At 36.0% G+C, this 19,694-nt stretch overlaps 1 protein-coding gene across 1 annotated transcript; it reads left to right on the forward strand.

Moving 5' to 3' along the window:
• Window positions 1-1,004: 1,004 nt before the first annotated feature.
• On the forward strand, window positions 1,005-18,101 carry NEIL3 (nei endonuclease VIII-like 3 (E. coli); the record flags this gene model as incomplete). The annotated part of the gene is made up of 9 exons (XM_010139597.1): window positions 1,005-1,120; window positions 4,735-4,869; window positions 5,923-6,136; window positions 7,064-7,138; window positions 8,409-8,575; window positions 11,547-11,716; window positions 14,685-15,087; window positions 16,925-17,099; window positions 17,925-18,101. Coding segments are annotated over 9 exons (1,632 nt in total), but the record flags the coding sequence as incomplete, so codon positions are not given.
• Window positions 18,102-19,694: the final 1,593 nt, after the last annotated feature.

The raw sequence follows: 19,694 nt of genomic DNA on the forward strand, positions 1-19,694 counted from the left end.
GGAAAAAGAGCAAGTACTAGAGCAAGTCCCCTGGTATAGTAAGCAGGCTGAAGCACAAGGGGAAGCTGATAGATTTTTATTCACTTCAATTACCTGAAAGGAAGATATGGAGGAGACAGCTAGACTCTTGTCAGAGGTGCACAGTAGGGTGAGAGGCAGCAGATGCAGATGGCAATAGGAGAAATTCTGATTAGGTGTTAGGAAAAATCTTCCATCAAGACAATAGTGAAGCTCTGTAAAAAGGGCCCAGAGAGATGAGAGTCTTCATCCTTGGAGTTACTCTTGAAGTTGATTGGACAAGGCCCTAGGCTGCTGAATCTAAATCAGTCCTGCTCTGATGTGTTTGGATCAGTAAACCTGTAGAGGTCTCTTCTTACAACTTCAGTGGAGTTTTATATGCTAAGCAAGAAAAGATTATTGCTTCCATCTCACAATTATGTTTTTCTGTTATCTAGTAGTGTTCCACCTGCTGTTCAAGCTAATCTAAGATTATAGTTTCAACTAGTAGGAAGAGAGAGAAATATCTCTGTGGAGGCTTTTCTGTAACACAGAATGCCCTATGAGAAACTGAAAATATGTTATTAGCTTGGATGGAAGCTCCAGCAAGAGGCACTTGGAGAAGGGTATAGGTCTGCAAATAGTGGAATTGACACTCTGACAGTTATTTAATGTTCAAACTGTACCTGTTTAGTTTACATCAGCCTGAAACTCTTATTGCAAATTCATGACTTGAAGGAAAAAGCATAAAATACCCTGATAAAAATGATGTATTGTTTCAATTCAGAAGAGAATGAGCTATGTTACGATGGCATTAGCAATAGTGACTGTCTGCTTCCTGGGTTAATAGTATCATTGGTTTTGATAGAGCTGCCTAAGGAGAAAAGGTTTAATGTTGTCCAAGTTGGAAAATTAAATTCATACAGCTACTTGCTAAATACAGACTAATGCTTGAATCAAAGTAGTATAATTTCTGTTTTAATGTTTGTACGTGTATGCATTTTCAGACTGCTGCAAGTGTGGAGAGAACCTCTGGCCATGATTTCATTGTTGGACATATTTACAGAGGTGTGGAAACATTGGGAAAGGAGCTTTTTATGTATTTTGATGAGAAAGCTTTGAGGTAAGAGACAAGAAAAAGGATTCCTATGTATTCAGACTGTACATATTCAGGGGGGTGGTCTTGTTCTTGCTAATGTAGTTTTAGAGCTTTGAAAGTTGTGTTACCAAGACACTTCCCAGTAGATTTTCTGCAGCGCTGGAAACATTGGATATAGTTCTCTTACATTGACAGCTAATTTATTGCTTTATTCTTAGTCTAAGATTCCTTGTAAAAGTATCTGAAAAGGACAGTTATTCCTGAAGCACTTTGTTTCAAACAGGAAGTTGCATTTTCTAGGGATAAACCTCAGAGGAGTGAATGCAGTTACAATTACAGTTACTTAATGTCTTCCACTACAAACTGTACTTGCAATTTTTTTCTAGCTTTCCTTAAGAAATTTATACTGAAATTCTGTACTGAATTTTGTTTCAATTGCTCTGATAATAAACTTGTTAGAAAAAATTGCCAAACTTAAAATATTCTATGTGTGTACACTTATGCTGCCTTCTTTGCTTTCTTTAAACCATATTAATAACTCCTTGGAAGTACGGTTTGAAATTTGGCAGGTGAATGGGTTGTAACTCTTACAAATGTGACCCTTAACTTTCTTGTGAAACCGTGTCTCCCAGACAAATGTTAAAACTGCCAGATCATTGTTTGTTCATGCTTTACACAACTTGTTAGGGGGCATGTTTAGGATTTTGTCATACACTTTAACCCCTTTGACATCTTGTACTAGCCATCAAGGTTTCTTTTCAAAGAGAAAGAAAATGTGGCCAGGTTCTATTATGGTAAGTACAGTCCTTTGGCCCTGAAAGATCTTAAATAATTCTAAAGCTTTCTAGCCAATGCAGTAACTTATTGTACTTAATGAAAACAACCTTCAGTTATTGTTTGATAATAAGCTTAAGTATTTCATCACTTTATCGGTTATTGTAACTCTAGAAACTGTATTTGAGAAGTCCCTTCATTCACAGATTTGAAACATTGTAGTAGTTGTGTACAGGAAAGGTCAAGAGGCAGAATTTAGTGATAACGAAGATCTTCATTCTCTCCTTCTAAAAATGTTTATTGAACATCTTAAAGATGTTGAGGGGAGGTGGAGGTAGGCTCCAGAAAATGCATCTTACGGCAGTCTAAGATTGGCTGCCAGGATTGTTATTGGGTGAGGAAATAATGGAATGTGCCTTCAGAGGATGTATTATTTCTTTATTAAAGTTAACTCTCAAATACAGGACTTTCTTGTCATGAGGAGGGTTACTGATACACAGATGCTGTATTTGTACGTAGTTTCTCAATGTAATAAAACCAGCTTTTCTCATCTGCTAAGATTACCTGTAAAAAAAAAAAGGTAGTTATGCTGGAATAATGTTAGTCAGGCTTGTCTTGTGAAAGACTGGGACATGAAGGATAATTAACTGATTTTATGCTCCTGGAGTTTCTCAAGAGGGGAATGACTGCCTGGTGAGAGAAGATAACCTTCCCTGTGAAATTGTTTTATACAATTTGGCTATTGCTTGTCTGTATTGCACATGAGGAGGATACCTCTGAAGTCTTGCCACATTGTGGATAGCAATTAGCAAATGAAGTTCAGTCCTGTATATTTCCAGTCTGTGGTGAGCAGTAGGGGTACTTTCTAGGAATGCAAATGAACAATGACACATTCTGAAGTAATTAGTACTTTTACTTTGTCCATTTAAACAAGGACATTAAAGTCAGTGAAGAAAGCCAAGGGTTTTTTAAAGTCTGAGGAATTAATTTTTTTAAATTTTGCCTTGAAAGTCACTCAGATAATGGGAGCTGAAAAAAAATTCTGATACTTGTGAGTTGTGCAGGGGAGATGTGTGGACTGCATGTTTTGCTATGGAGGTGATACAGGTATGTGAGAGAGGTCCTAGGTTTAGTTTCTGTAGTGTGATGTTAATGTTAATTTGGAATGATAAATGGTTTAGAAAAGTTTCTGAACACTGGTAACGCACATATGTTTTTGCACAACTGAAGCCAGACAAAAATATTCTTAGGAAAAAGATTTGACTCCAAATCCCTCAAGGGAAAGATGTCCACTGTCTTGACTAGAAATTGCATCTCGGCCCTTAGAACTTGATAATGTTAATTGTCACTGCTTTTTACATCTCTCTATAATAGTTTGACTGTGCTGCTACTAATCTTTTATTTTTATAAAATATATAAAACTTATAGGTAAAAATGTTTTAACTAAGTAGATCCTTACAATATTATGTAGCACTAAAAAATTCTGAAGCCTCGCCTTTTTACTTTAAAACAAAAAATCATCAACTCCTTACTACTAGCTGTCATAGAATAATAGATCCTAGGTTTAATTAGCGTGGATATTCTGTTTGTCATTAAAATGAGATTTTGAGGGCATCAAAGGTAATAAAATACGTTGCAGTGAAATTTCATAAATTTCTTAAGGCTCTTGAATGTAAACGGGTAGCGGTCATTATTTTTTTCTAGTCATGAACCGACAAGTCACTAAAGTAGCTAAAAGTTGTGATTCTTAGTACTCCTTTTAAACAGTGTACTGGAGCTTGGTAAATAAAACCATCAGCTATTAATGAAAATGCTATTTCTTTAACTTTCTGGAAGCATTTAATGCATTACCATTTAGTAGCCAGATGCAAGCATTTGGTTTAAAAAGAAACTAGGTTTAAAAGGAGATTTGACTAGTTAAGCCTGTGTGGTACTATTTATGGCACCTGAGAACTGGAAATGGCTATTGAAAGTAAGTGGGTGAAATAACTATATCACCTGAACTGACTTGTAAGAGGAGAGTTTTGGAAAGACAGATTTTACATTATTTAAAAAAAAAAATGAATGAATAAATTCTATGAGGAAGTTCATAAAGAGCTGACTTTAAGACATGCATAACGAAATGTTGTCTGAACTGGTCAGTGAACATTTAAAATGCCTGTCCTTCTTGAAATGTAACAAAGATGGGTTAAAAGGAAATATGTGTCTGATACTGTGTTTCTTTGGCAACTTGTGTAGTTTAATCTGTCAAATCTTTTCGTAGCTACAAAATAATCCACCTTTTCTGATATACAATGTATAGAAGTAGGACATTCCTTCTATCTTATGGTTTTTTAGGACTTGAATGTACCACGTGAATTTGTAATCAATACCATAGTCAAACTTCTTTGCTCAAGTATAGTAGCTCCCAGTAGACTATATTATACAATGTAAGACCTCTTAAAGCATTAGTGATCTGTAAAAGGAACGTTTGAAAGAGACTGCTCCACTCCTTTGCCATCTGTGCATTTTTCAATCTGCGCAGCTTTTGCCTTGGTTATAGGCAAAGAAAAGCACAAAACAACATATGGCAGATGTTAATTACTTCGTTTATAGTGTGATTGGAAGAAGCTTCGATATGATAACAGTGTTGGCAATATGGGGACTGAAATCTTTGCTTTCATAGCAGGTGAATTCTGCCTGATTTAACAGAACATTGTCTAGTAATGTAGCCTCATTTTTTCAGCCTCCCTGAAGACTTAAGAACCTATGTTCTATGGAAGATCTATGTGACAAGTGAAAGAAAATTAAAAAAATTAAACTTTAAAAATTTGAATTTTTCAATAAATTTTTAAATTTTAATAATGATTCTCTTTCTCTTCAAGGATTCACTTTGGTATGAATGGCTCCATGCGCATTAATCCTGATGGAAGCAAAGATAAAAATGGTGCACTACCAGTTTTGGAAATACAGCTTACAGAGGATACTGTTTGTTTTTTTGAGGTGACAGTAGATTATAGGTAAAGCAGAAACTAACCAAATTAAACACAGCCTGATTTATTTCTTTTGTAACATTTGTTTAAGCATATAGTGAAAAATCACACACCAATTGTTAAGTGCTTGAACGAAAGCCATCATAGACACAAAGAAACGCAACTTTCTAAATATCGTGTATTGGTATGGTAATTTAATTTTGTATCAGTTTATATACAGTTAAAGTAGTTCTGAGCCATAGTCTCATCAGATAGTCAAGACGGAACGAAAGCTGGATTTCATTCTGTCCTTGGACAATGCGGTTAAGCGTGCAGATCTCTTTAATTTCCATGCAAACCTCACTTCCTTAACAAGGACCTGTGATGATTAGTGGTTTCAAATTTTTATGCTTCCAAAGTTCTGGTTTTAGTTTTGTTTTCTTTTTGGAAGCAAACTGGTATAATTGTTCTAATTTATATTAAGTGGTTGTTTTTGTCCATCAGCATTGCAGTTCTCACTGCTAATAAAAATAACATAGCAAGCTTAATTTAAAAGCATTTGAAGCTCTTGGGTGTAAAGGAGCATGTAAGTTCAAGTAACCTATATGCATATTTAATATTACCAAACATTAAAAACAGGTAAGCTTGAGACTTCTTGTACTGTATTATTTTCAAATGATTATGCCTAACCTAATAAAATCAAGTTTTAAGAAAATATACTTTTGATTGCCATGTTGTAACTACTGGACCATGTAACAATATACTTAGCTATGTCTGATGGTCTAAACACATGGGATTTGCCTGTTAGAAGTAGTTTTAAAGCAAGGACCTGGCAGTTATTTTTCAAACCAATATGAACAAAATGAGGACGATTTCTTGTATGTTGGGCCAGATGCACATTGCATGCATGTATCATTGACCTGGTTTTGGGAAGGTTAGGCAATGTAATTTCTGTGCCTTTTTCTGTCACTGGTACTTTCATGGTTTCTGTAATCGGCATATATCGTTCTGTTATATTTTCATGTGTAGTTTTTAAATCATATTGCTATATTAGCATATAATTACAATATAAATAAATCTTAATGTATTTTTCTCTTCCAGAAATGCAGCTGAGAGCGAGCGGAAAGTGAGAATGATGGAAAGCTTGGATGTCTGTTCTCCAAAGTTTAGCTTCTTAAGAGCAGAAAGTGAGATTAAGCAGCAGAAAACCCGCATGTTGTGTGATGTGTTACTGGATCAAGCAGTATTACCTGGAGTGGGAAATATCATAAAAAATGAAGCACTGTTTGACAGTGGTCTTCATCCGGGTCTTAAGGTGGGTGAAATGTCTCAAGATGGATTTTAATGACACCAAAGTTTTAAGAATGTAAATACACATTTATACAACACCTCTTACCTCTGTTTTATCGTCTGTCATTTCTTCAGTTATTCTAAGACACTAAATTAATGCTTTATCATCATAACTGGAGATATTTATCATGGCATTCCTTGGAATTTCTTGCTCCTACTCCTGTCTCACAGAGTGGACATATTTTGTGGTGCTAACCCTTCTCTTACAACTGGACACCTTTCCTTAATAGGGAATTCATTTAGTTTTCAAATACTGACTTTGGATCCCATTGTGCTACCATTAAATTGTCAGTCTATAAAGGAAAGTGAACAGTACTCAGATTTTCTTTGTTCAGTTACTACCCAGAAGAGCTGATGTGGTAGTTGATTGGTTTTGCAGCTGCTTCTTCCACTTCCTGTCCTGCTAGCTGGCATCGTTTGCTTTTCTACCATTGTTTACCATATTTCTTATTTTTTTAAGGTCCTCATGCATGTGTTTTCAAGCTCTGGTTGAAAAGTGGTCTGATGTTTGCAAAACAGATTTAAACAGAATGTAAAGAAAAGCTGGTGAAGATAGTAACTGAAAGGGGTTTTTTTAACAGTATTTCTGAAAGTTCTTCATAGGATCAATCTGGATTTTAATTGTGTCCGCAATGCGAGCTGGAAATGTGAGAGGAAAGAAAAATGTGACTTAAAATTTTGAGTTCTTAACACAAATATATTTGGTTGATACATCTCTCTAAATGTGATGTCTTTGGCAATATACATAATGTGAAGTCAGAATTATCGTAACAGGAAGCAACGCGATTCAGTATCAGCTGAAGGCGTTCAAAGTGCCCCTGCATTGTAGGTCTTTCTGCTGTTGTCTATTAGCACCATAACATACTAAAAGTCATTCTTTTCTTTCTTACAGATTTGCCAACTGACAGATGACCATATACGTCACTTGGTAAAAATGACACGTGATTTTACCCTGCTTTTTTATAAGGTATTGGTACATGTTTCTGAGAAACCTTCAAAACTTGACTTCAGCATGTTAGCTGTATGTGATAATCCAGTGAAAACAGTAAAAAGAGGCAACAGGACAAGCATTTCCATGAACAGGAATGTTTGTGTGCTTTTTATTTATTGTGAATTGTCAAATGATGGAAAGGTTGGGGATGTCCAAACCGTAGGAATGTGCACAGTTGCTGCAGAGAAGTTTGATGGATGCTGGCTGTGATGTCACACTGAACATATCAGAATTGATGTAAGTTAAGCAGACACTTATATGTAAGATAACATAAAGGTCACGCTTCAAACTGAGAAGTAGAGATTGCCCCAAAGAAGTATGAAGGTAATTCCTGTGGCTTCCTTTATGAAACTTGAAATAGCAAGTATAAGTATTTGACTAAATACATTCTAACTTGTTGCACCTTTTTTTTTGTAACCGAAACATCTTTGTTGGTGGCTAAAGTGAAATAAATCCCAGCTTCTCCCTACTGCCACAACTTCAGTAGGATTTCTCTTCTTCCCCTATAAACTCTGTAATTCCTGGTTGCTCTTTAACTTTCCAAAATAGAAAAAGAGAAAATTTGATCTATTTCTTGTATGTTTTTCTTCTTTACACTGCATGCAGAGAAACAAACAGCAGCAGTGGAATTCTCATCTGCTTCTCTTGGAATTCATAAAAGGCAAGGAGCTATTGCTGCTAAAAATGATTTTTTTTTTGTTAGGCCAGGAGGAGGACACCTAACTTTCCTAATACAAAAAAAAAAAAACAACAAAAAAAATCCCCCATAAAACACAAAACCAACAACACCTTCCCTCACCCCCAAAAGAACCAGACTGCAGAGCCAGCTCAGACCTGACAGTACAAACTGGGTTGTTTGCTTTTTCCCTATGCTGCATTGATTGGAGCTCATTAGCTCTTTAAGAACACTTCTGCAGGTGCCAGGTCAAAGATGACTAGTTCAGTTGAACTCAGGGAGTCCCTAGTGTGTTTTGCTTGCACCATACTAATAGGTGTTTCTCGTCTTCTGTCTTTTATTCCATTATGTGGAGAATTCCAGACACTGTTGTACCTGATTTAAAGTCAAATCTTTTCATAAAAGAATATGAAACACATGTGATAGCCCTTATGGGTGTGCCTTATATATTTACATAGTCATTGAGCTGTCAGTTTACGTAGGGTTTTTTATTTTAGCTTCAGCTGAACTGCAGGACTGAGTTAAAATTTATACTGGGTTTCTAACTTTTTTAAATGTGTTCTGTTTTAGTGCCGCAAAGCTGGTTCTCCACTCTACAAACACTACAAAGTATACAAATGCCCAGCCTGTGGTCAGTGCAATGGGAAGATCACTGTCTGTCGTTTAGGAGAGAGTAACAGGATAACTTACTTCTGCTCTCAGTGTCAAAAGGCAGATCCCCGGCTTGTCAATGTGAGGTATGATGGTGACTTTGTTAAACTTTTAAACCTCAAAGTACTGTTAGAGGACATCACTTCTCAAATCGAATACATCCTTGAGCATTTTCTATGTAAATTCACTTGACTTTGCGAAAGAAAAACGTTTGGGCCATTCGTATTTATAAATGGTTAAAAGCTTTGATACTTGGATAACTATTTCTTTCAAAGGGCCCTGTCTGCTACAAAATAGCTATCGCTCTAATCAAATGTAGGAATTATAAAGCAATTCAGAGTATCAGCATTATTCACTGCTTCTGAGAAAATTGTCCCTTGTTCTCGATGTTGTCAATATAATAGGCTTGGATGTTTACACACCATGGAGTTGAATGGCATAAGGTAGGAAGGAATTTTTGGCTGTTTCTTTTCACAGGGTATCCCCTTTAGTCCTGGAATATTTAGATAGCTGCGCATTGATGCAATTTTATTCTGGCTATAGATTTCCACTGAGGAAAACTAGAACTACAGTAAATTGAGTGCAGCAAATATTTTAGGACTCTTTTTTTCTCCCCTTCCTCCTTATCAGATTTGGAAAGCTTTTACTAGATGTGTGCCACAGAAACACTTTCAGTTCCACATATGTTGTGGTAGCAGCAGCTTTCCTCTTTTTATTTTAGAAAAGCACAAAATGCATTTGATATTGCAAAGGGTCAAAAGGTAATAGTTCCAAAAGCACCTTAGACTCTTGCGTACCTAAGTTATTCTTGAAAGTTATTCTGAAGTTTCAGAATCTTGCCTTTTAATACTGAGCTCTGTCAATCTAATAGAAGATACTGCTTTGCGTTGCAAACTTTGCCTTCATTAGCATGTGGATATATTTTTAGATAAGATTTACAGAATACACAAATCCCTCTCCCACTTCCCACGTTCTTTCAAGATTCAGATGGCTGAAGGGATTTTGGTTAAAGCCTAAAAATTGTCTTTGAGTATAGATCATACACAGAAAATTCCATCAGGGAAGATAAATATTTCACATGCTGATAACCCCAATCTTTATTTTAATGCGGAATCTTTTGCAGTCATGTAGAAAGACAGCAGTCAGAGTCAGATAACTAGAATAGTCAGTTAACTAGAAGATGATGCAAGGGAAAAAAATTTATTTATGTCTCTGTTCTAGAAAAGTAGTGATTTGTGGGGTTCTTGTTTTTGTTGACTTTTTTAAGGAAATAATTAAACAGTGTATTTCAGTGAAAAAACATGGTAATGGTAGCTGTAAAATGAAAAGGTGGTTTAGCTATCCTGATCCTAATAGTCAGATCTTTGTGTTCTACTGCTATGTTTTCTATTATGCAGTAACTGTTACCAAATAAAAGTACATGTAGCTCAAGTGGTTTATCTGCCATTCCAAGCCTTTCATGTTTGAGGACTGAAAGGAACATGTGTGATTGGACAGACTTGCTACAGATCAAACTGTATAAATGAAGCCAATGGTTCTTGGGTCAAGTCAAGTAGCTTATGATTTTGCTGAACTGAAAAAGTAGAGAAAATACCATTATAAGCTTACCTCGTCAAGTTCAAATGTACCTTGTTGAATCTTAAAAATACACATTTCCCCCCATATTTCATGCTCCAAAATGGGGACGTGATAGAATGACATGGCAGATGGACTGGGGAGATGACATGGAATTAAACTCAAAGATATGATATGCTGAATATACCTTTGATACAGGAATAGAACAACTGATCTCAGTGTGAAAATACCAATTTTTAACACTTCTAGTTTAACATTTCTAGCCACAGCATTTTGGTGAATGCTACTGTAATGTCTGTTCTGCCTCCTGACAGCACAGAATCTCTGGTATGTCAGCAATTCTCATTATCCTTTTTAGTTTTCCTGTTGTGGAAGAGGTGAGGCAGGTAGTGGATATCCCTACTGTTATCTGAAAAATCTAGCCTGTTAAGGAGAGTGGTAATTAGGTCAAAGGAGTGTCACAACAGTTCCCAAGTAGAGCATTTGCATTATTATTTGAAGTACTTGAATTCTTAGGATTGAAAAAAAAAAAGTATCCAAAAAATGCATAAATCCACAAAAACTATGAAGAAAAATGCTTGACAACTTATCTATAGTACTTAACATACATATCTTACTGAATAGGTAAGTTCAAGTTACATTTAACATGCTAACAATGTAAAAATACTAAGAGAAAATTAGTCTTTGGTAATGTAGTGGTTGTAAAATAGTAACTACAATTCTAGATCAGTGTTTCAATGGAGGAGGTATTATAATTTACAGGAAAATAAATAAAATTAAATCTATAGAGGTGTCTGGAATACAGCTTTGGCTCACCAGTCACAGCCAGGACATTCCTGAGTTCCTTCTGATGAGAAGACAAACATCCAGGAAAAAAAAATTCTGAACAGGATCCTAAATGTTGAAAGGTTTTCCAGTGAATGGTGACACAAGAAAGACTCTCTAACTTTTAAGTTTTTCAGTTTGGTTGGCTGTTATTATAATAAAGCAGTATAATGGGTGCCATTTAAAGAAATTGAGAGTAAAAAAAAAAAAAATTTGCTAGATTGTGTGACTTCCTGTATTTTGGCCTTTGAACAATTCTTCATCCAGTAATGCAATTATTAAAAAGTATTCTGTATGGGGGATGGGAGAAAAGTACTGGAACAGTTTCCCTTTCTCACCAAATTTCTTGCTGCAGTACTTGAAAATGGTAGGGAATTTGAGAGAGGCTGAGGAATTGCACCGGAGAGTCCCTCAGTTAATTAATAACTTTCTGACCATTTTTGTTTAAATGTTTTTATTTGTATTACTTTTGCAGCATTGGGAAAGATCTGCCCTTGAGGTAAATACAAAAATAAAAACTCAAACTTGAATGGTGACATGCTGTCCAAGCAAGGATAAGCAGGCATAACACTGTCTGCTCATTGTTCTCTAGCTCTCTGCTTCCTCGCACATAGAAAAAACGTCACGAAAGACTAACATCGTTCTTTTGTTTCACAGCAAACTGCCAACTAGAAATAGCCTAATTGGCTGGGCATATGGCAGGGGGTCATGTTCTAATGAACAGGTAGCTCAGAAATCTGAAGAGGAGTGGACGTGTATGCGCTGTACCCTAATCAACAAGCCTTCTGCTGGAATTTGTGATGCCTGTTTGACTTCAAGGCCTGAAGGTACTGAAAGGTTGTCTGAAACCTCTATGGGAGAATTGTAGTTTTGTGGCAGTTTGTAGAACTATAGAACTGTGGAAGTTTCTCATTTTGAATTATATTTATATAACTTTAGCTAACTTAGATTTGGGAAAAATCTTACATGGACAATCATGGACACTGTCTTGTTGTAAACCCTAAAAGTGTCTTGTCTTCCAGCTTTGTGTGTAGGTGGGATTCTATAGACAAGCCTCTGCAGAGACCCTTGTTGTGGCAAGGAGTGAGACAAAATGCCATTCTTGTAACTCTCTTTAAAATCATTAGAAGTTTGCAGCATATGTCTGATAAGAAAATTACCAGGGGGCAAAAAAGTAATTATTCGTACATGTGAACGAAAGTAGTATATTTTGGTAGCCTTTCCAAAAGGATGCCAAGTTTCTCATGGGCTTGTTTGTTTTGTTTTTTTTTCTTCCAAGTGGTCCTCAATCCAGGGTGATTCTGGACTTCTTACCTAAATTTTTTTGTCTCTTGCTGGAGCTTTTAATGCTGCTACCTAGATCTGGTGGGCAGAAGCAGCTGTGAATAAGACCTAGAAAGGGAGAGGAAGATAAAATGAGAACATGCTAGCTTCTCTCCTGATTTCTGTATAGAAATTTAGATATTAAGAAGGCATGAGTGAGGTAATGGACAGACTCTCCACTGAGACTTGCTTTCTATGTGAGGAGGAGTTTTGTATTCTTTTTCACTTTGTATAGAAACAGTGAGTACATTTACTCTGTGGAAGGATTTACAGGAAGTTATTCAGATAAAGGCTGTTGCTCCAAAACATTTTGAATTGCTACATATATTCCAAGAAACAAAGTCTACAGGTGTGCATGCGTGTGGCTTTTTTAGGGATAAAGCTAATTCTGTAACAATTCCGTACTGAAACTTTTCTACCTTAAAAACTAATACTCCACTTATTTCACATTGCGTAGTGAATTATTCAATGAAGTGGCTGAAACCTGCATACTAAACTGATTATTTTTTCTAGCTCCAGTGCTGCAAAACTGAAAGAAAAGATATTTGTAAACATTATACAGGCTGCTTCTATCTGAGAAGAATTAATGTTTTTATGTAGGCTCCAAGACCTGGTGTTAAAAAGTGCACTGAATTTAACTATATGACTCAAGGTATATATGCTGGAATTGAAATTAAAGATTACATTTCCATAGCTTTTGGTGGGACTTTGAGCTGTGTTTTTCGAAGTGTCCCCAAATTCCCAGCCTGTGAAGAAGTGACTCTATGGTGCTGATTTCGGGTCTTTCAAGTTCCAATGTCTTTTTAAAAGCATTGCTTCATTCTAGTTAGTTTTTATGAATGGAGTGACGTGTGTGAAACTCTTCTCTTACACAAGCTAAAGCCCATTTCTTCAGGCCAAGAATCAGTATGAGACTCAGAGTTACCAACTAATGTTTATCCTGGCATTAATACTGTCAGCTGGACCTTAAAATACATGACAGCATGTATACAAATGCTTTATTTTAAGCTTTGTAGTAAAATCCTGTTCCTTCTCCTCTACTTCAAGTTTCACCTGCTTAACTATATGACATTACTGAGAACAGGTATGGAATTTGAAGATGTTAAACTTGGTGGAATACTGTTACAAATTCTTTAAGTAAGATTTATTTTTGTATCATAGCAGTATTTGAGTTTTTTTAAACATGGTTTTGCTTACCTCTCTCTTTTCAGACTTTATGATTCCCTGCCTTCTCAATTCATTCTTCTTTTTGTCTTTATGTTGTTTCTAGAATTAACTGTCAGCAGAATTTTTTTTTGAGGACAGAACACTTAGTATGTAAAATCAGCTGCTGGCCATACAGCCAAAATAATTCAGTCTGTAAAACAACTATTTCCCATTACATCTCAATTTTCTTGCTCCTTTGCTAAGTGCAGGGTCAAGCTCCTACTCTTTCTTGAACAAATCTGAACGCAGTGAAGCAGTATGATTCACCGTGCAGCAGTGGCAAAATGGAAGGAGCCTGGAAACAAGTATTGTTCAGAGTAACCTATAGGGATTCTTTACTTTGTTTCTGAGCGAGAATGCTTTTGGAGAGAGTGTGTCCTTGTGTATGCCTTATCTACCCATTTTTCTTCTACTTTATTCCCTCTTCCTTGTATGGAGGGAAGGTGTAGGAGGGAGCCACTCACTGGAGATGGTAGAAAAGGAAGTACTCTGTTCTTGAATGCTAACGGCTTCAAAGCTGCTTGCAAAGATTGCACATAGGGACCACAAAGGTTTGCTTTTCTCCCTTTTCTCGGGAAGGATTATCTATAGACACCTTTTTTATTAAACTATTGTTAATTGAATAATGCCCACTCTTTTGGAACAAATGTTGCCCACTTGGTGGGCCTCTGATTCGGGGGAGAAACATTGCATTTATTTCCTGATATGAACAACGTAAATGTCTGAACTCCTCACTTCTGAAGCCTTTTACAGTAAGAGATTGCTAATTTTGGATGTCCACAACATTTGGAAAGGATGGGAAACCTGAGAGCACTAGAAAACCCACAGATGAATGTTCCTTTTTTCTGTCAATAGTAAAACAATACTTAAAAAATGAACAATATATTGCTGCTGGAGGTACCATCACCACTGTGATTTCCCAGTGTGGGGTTAAAAGGTTATTTTGAAAAATTCAAGTATTTTAATCCCTGTATTTGGGCCAAATTCAATTTTGTATGATTAATTCTCCAATAGCTTTCATTTACAGACTACTATTCACATCTGGTCCTATTCAAGCAATAGTAATGTTATTTTGAAGCATATGTTGTAGGTGACTCAAAGTGCATGAGCTTTTTTTTTTTGTAAGAAATTTAGTACTATATCTAATATGTGACAGGTTTGGGGATTTTTCAAGATCCTTCACTCCCTGTATGATGACTTATGAATACAAATGAGAAATAAGAAGTATCACAGATGGTTTATAACCCATATCTTATTTTTCCCTAGTTCCGAAGACAGAGAATGTTGAAGATTCTGCAGCCTTTAACATAAACTTGATGAAGTACCCTTGTAATGATTTCAGAAAACCAAGCACGGAAATAAAGATCAATAGGAAAGCTGCATTTGGAACTACAACTCTTACCTTAATAGATCTTGGTAACAAAGCTGCTTTGAGAAATGATACTCAAATATCCCATGGACTCTCTCAGTGTGGTGATCCAAAAAGCAATTGTAATCAAATCCAAAACAATGTCTGCCAGTCAGGAGGAAGCTCAGTCAAGGACTGCTCAACACATGTAACTGGTATGGCTTTGTCATCCTGTCAGCAACCTCTCTCTTTCAAACATGTACAGAAGAAACAGAAAACTGATCATATACCCTCGGTTCACCAATATAATATGGCAATCAGGTATGTATTCTGAAATGTAAACAAGTCTTTTTATAATTCCATAAACCAGTTCTATCCCTGTAGATTAATGGAATGTTGTGCTGTTGGGTTCAGACACTGCTGTCTTTGGGTTTCTGCCAGAAGTAACTTATTCCTGGGTTACTAAAATTATGCTCCCATTTCAAAAGCGCTGCATTGCCTGGGCTGTCACTGGAAAAGTCTTGATTTTTGGCATCTGGCCAGTACTGCTGTTAACTAAACAGCTGTTCATAGTTTAGCTATCCCCACGTAATACAACAGTATAGCTCAAATAGGTCAACAAACACAACCTGAGGAGTTGTCTGGTCTTAGCACTGTATTTGCAATCAGCTTAGAGAGATCTTCAAATCATTGTGAAAGATGACAAAGGGAAGGTGGCTGAATTGAGTATATTTGAATTAAAGTTATTTGTTAACTAGCAGTTTTCAACATTATTCCATGATGTGAAGCTCGTGCAGGTATCTTGATGAACCTCCCATTACTATTTTTTTTAATTTTAACTTTCGTCCCCCTCCTATATGTAATTACTTCAATGCCCTGCGTATTCTAAATTTTTATTTTACGTAGCCCTATTCAGGCACATCCAATCGCCTAGATAAGCAAAATGTGAGAACCTATTAGGGTTTTCAAGGAAAATCTAGGCACTCTAATGGGAATGCAGGGTAGATCTCACAGTGGTAAATTAACCAGAGTGAATGTGAAATATTAATAATATGCTACAAAATCCTTGGTCATGTGTCTGATCTGAAATACAGAAATAATTTCTTGCAATGTTGAAGCACCAGTTTTGAAACAGGATCTCACTGGCTAGCCAGGTTAGGCTGTATGAATGTACTTTTTCCTTGCTGTCTCAGTAGAGGACTACAGAGAACTGAGGATGTAGGCAGGATAATTGAGAATACGGAGGAGTGCAAAGAAGAAATGAGACAGTATTAATCATGATAATATAGTTATAGCAAGTCATCAACTTAAACTTTAAAAAATACCCTCCAAAACCAACAAAACCCAGAACCAAACACTTTAACAAAAACCAACAACAATAAAAAAATGTTGGGTTTTTTGTCTTTTGTTTTAATGAGGTGTTGGAAGAAAACTGCTGATGTCTGCAGGATGCAATCTTCCAGACATAAGAGAACATAAACTTCCTAAGCTGATAACAAGAATGAATGAATTAATATTTTTCTTTTTTACTAAAGAATTCATCACTGCTTTTCTGCTCCATAAACACATTGGAAAGATACATTGCAGAGTATTAATCTTTTTCATGATACCACTTTTAAATAAAGCCCTTGTATATTGCATTCAGATAATTTCTGACTATCTCAATCATAAGGAAGAAAGAAACAAACTTTATCCCACTCAGATAACGCTTGTTCCACCCCCTCAGCTGGATTACTTCTTGCCTGAATATGATTTGGAGCATTACTGTAACTTTTTAGTAAAGAGGGTGGGAATCCTTTCTATGAAGCATACAAATACCTTCGACCTAGAGTAATTGCTTGGTATTGGCCTTTTTCCCCACTGAAAGCACAACAATATGTTGAAATTTGGGGTGGGAGTTATAATAGGAGTGCTAATATTTATTTTGTTTTGTAGATTAATTTGTGTACTTTGAAATAATTTAAAACATGGGCTAATGCTGGGGAATATGGTTATAATGAAAAGCACACAATCTTGTCTGTTTGCTACTAGCTTTAAAGGCGTACTGGGGTGCATTAGAGAATTAAGTTCTCTGACTGTCATTTTGTGTAAAATTACACTGAGTGTTGGTAATCCCTTCAACATAATGCAGAAGTAATTTTGTAACCTGTCATTGCAGCATGCCTCGAGCTAATAGGACAGATGATATTCATATGTTAAGCACGGGCCTTCCTCGCTGCAGTAAACACAGCCGTCTCTGCAGCATCAGAGTTGTGAGAAAGGATGGAGAAAACAAGGGCAGGCAGTTTTATACCTGTCCTCTACCCAGGGAAACTCGGTGTGACTACTTTCAAGTATGTATAAGACTTTAGAGCCTATTTGCTAATAATTTATTGTTCCTGCAGCCTCCTTGCCCCAGTGATCTGTAATTGTGAACAGATACATTTAAAGCTTGAGGTAATCTTAAATACTTTTACACACTGAATTGAAACTAAGAGTATAATAGTAGTTATGAACTTACGGTTTTTAGTTACTCCTCTCACTGCTAGAAGGCACCTGCTTATGCAAATGCTCTTAATCTGCTTCCATGTGATGTAAATCAGATGCATAGGAGAAATGTTGGTTTGAAGGGACCTGCACAAGTTGCTTCGATCAGCCTCTTGCTTGAAGAAGGACTATGGCAAACTCTAGATCTAGACATCCGCCATGCTTCTGTTTAGCCAAAATCTCAAAAACCTTCAAAGACGAAGATTTTGTAATCTGCCTGGGCAGATTCCCATTGCTGCACTAATACCTAACCTGACCTTCCTCGCTGCAACTGGTGGCCATTACTCCTTGCTATGAATGTATGTGACTGAGAATTGTTTGACTTGGTCACCTACTGCCAGGTAATATATGAACCTAAGACAGTGTTGACTATAATGCTTTTACATTGAAGAAAATGTGTTAACATCAATTAAAGTTACACCACTTAAAGTGTAACTTTAATTGCAGTTGCACTTAAAATTAAAGAAAAATTTAAATCATTGATCACAAAAGAGATAATTTTATCTGAACTATTAGGAAGAGTTTCTTCTTGGGGCTCCCCTGTAAATCTGTTTCCATTGCCAATTTGAAAATAAGGAATATGTAACCATCACATGCTAAAACTTTGCCTAAAACTTTGTTTCATTTGGCAGTGGGCTGACTTGACTTTTCCATTTTGTAACCATGGCAAGAGATGTGTTATGAAGACTGTGTTGAAGATTGGTCCCAATAATGGAAAGAGATTTTTTGTGTGTCCTCTTGGGAAGGAAAAACAGTGCGGCTTTTTCCAGTGGGCAGAAAATGGGCCAGGTATGCAGGCTAATCCTTGATGCTGATGTTCTAGTTATCTGCTCCTCAGAATGTCTTAAGTGCATACAACTTCCCTAGTCATTTCTGGGGGGGTTTTTTGTTTAGTGTTTTTCCCTGCTCACTGGTTAATTAGTAAAATAGCTCCAACAACAAAATGGCAGATTTGGAAAGATTTAATTTTACATTGTCCTGCAAAAATTAAACACTGCTTGTATGCTGTATAGTATTTTGAATGAACATCTAGCTTGCAATATATTGTGACATACGGTTTTATTTCTAATTAAACAAATGGAACTGTTTTTTTATGTAGATGCCACAGAAGTTTGACAGCACTGCATACTTTCAAGCACGTGATTTATAGAATGGATAACTTAATCTAAATTAGTGTTTTAAATTGGTAGTCTTTTTCATAATTGTAAACATGTATTTAATAAAAGTGAAAAGTCAATATACTTTTTAAATACCACTTCATGTTTTATTTCCTCAGAGCTTAAAATGAAACAGCAATGGATTGTACACTTGTTACAAATGTTTCCAGAGGTGAATGTGTGACCTTCCTAGGTTTGAAAAACAAAGACAAACTGCCCCAAAATTAATAACGTGATTCTGCAGTTCTCTTAATTAAATGTTTTAAGGCCAGGTCTTAACAGTTTATTGTAGTTGCTACTGTACTTTTTTCCTCCAATCTTTATGAAATGCGTAATAAAACCATATCTCCTAGGTTGTTGAAACTCAGTTTACATTTGCTTGTCTCACTAGTATTTGATGAAGCAAGGGGAAAAGTAAATAAGAATATGCTAAGCTATCAAATGCAAAGTAAAGCAGAATCAGAATTCCTCAAATCTTTGGAGCTTGTATTATAGGTAACAAGGCAAATGAAATTAATGAAGATATGGCCATAGCTTCATAAATTACTGAATCACAATCAGTTTTTAAGGAATGTAACAGGAGGTAGTGTTACATCTATGTAAATACTTCAGAATTAATTGTGTTAGTTCTGAGAACTAACTGGGTTTTTTGTGCACACACACACCCTCCCCCACCTTGTTTTTTTTAAGGGGGAAGAACTTAATTTTCCTCAGAAAGTTGTGGAATTTCATTTCAATTTAAATTTTCCATGCCATGGTACAAGAGAAACTGATTAAAACTGACAAATTCAGAGGGTTTTTTCTTCCCTTTTCCAGTAGCCTTTTATAGCTTTTAAAACTTTCCTTATGTGAAAGAAGTATGTTCTAATCAGATTGTAGAAACTATATAATCTCTGTGTTGCTCAATGGACTCTTTCCAAATAATATGTATGTTTTAGGAAGCACATTATGTAAAATGGGGTACAGAACTCCACCTGAGAACAAAACAAGCTACTTCACGGAGTGAAGACGGGCTTTCCGTTGCCATCTTTTTATCTGATCCTTGTTACAGTGATATGTCACTGCCAGCTCGTGTGTATATATCTAAATCTTTAAAACTGCTCTCTAACCAGTTCCTTTTATTTGTACAATCGATCACTGTAATAACGTGTCTGGTTATTTTTAAATTGTACATCCTTTTGGATGGCTTGTATAGGGATAAATCTTCAGTAGTTCAGCAAAACGTGAAAAATCAAAGAACTACAG

Source organism: Buceros rhinoceros, unplaced genomic scaffold (genome assembly GCF_000710305.1).
Source record: "Buceros rhinoceros silvestris isolate BGI_N320 unplaced genomic scaffold, ASM71030v1 scaffold1187, whole genome shotgun sequence".
In the NCBI taxonomy this organism is placed as follows: Eukaryota; Metazoa; Chordata; class Aves; order Bucerotiformes; family Bucerotidae; genus Buceros; species Buceros rhinoceros.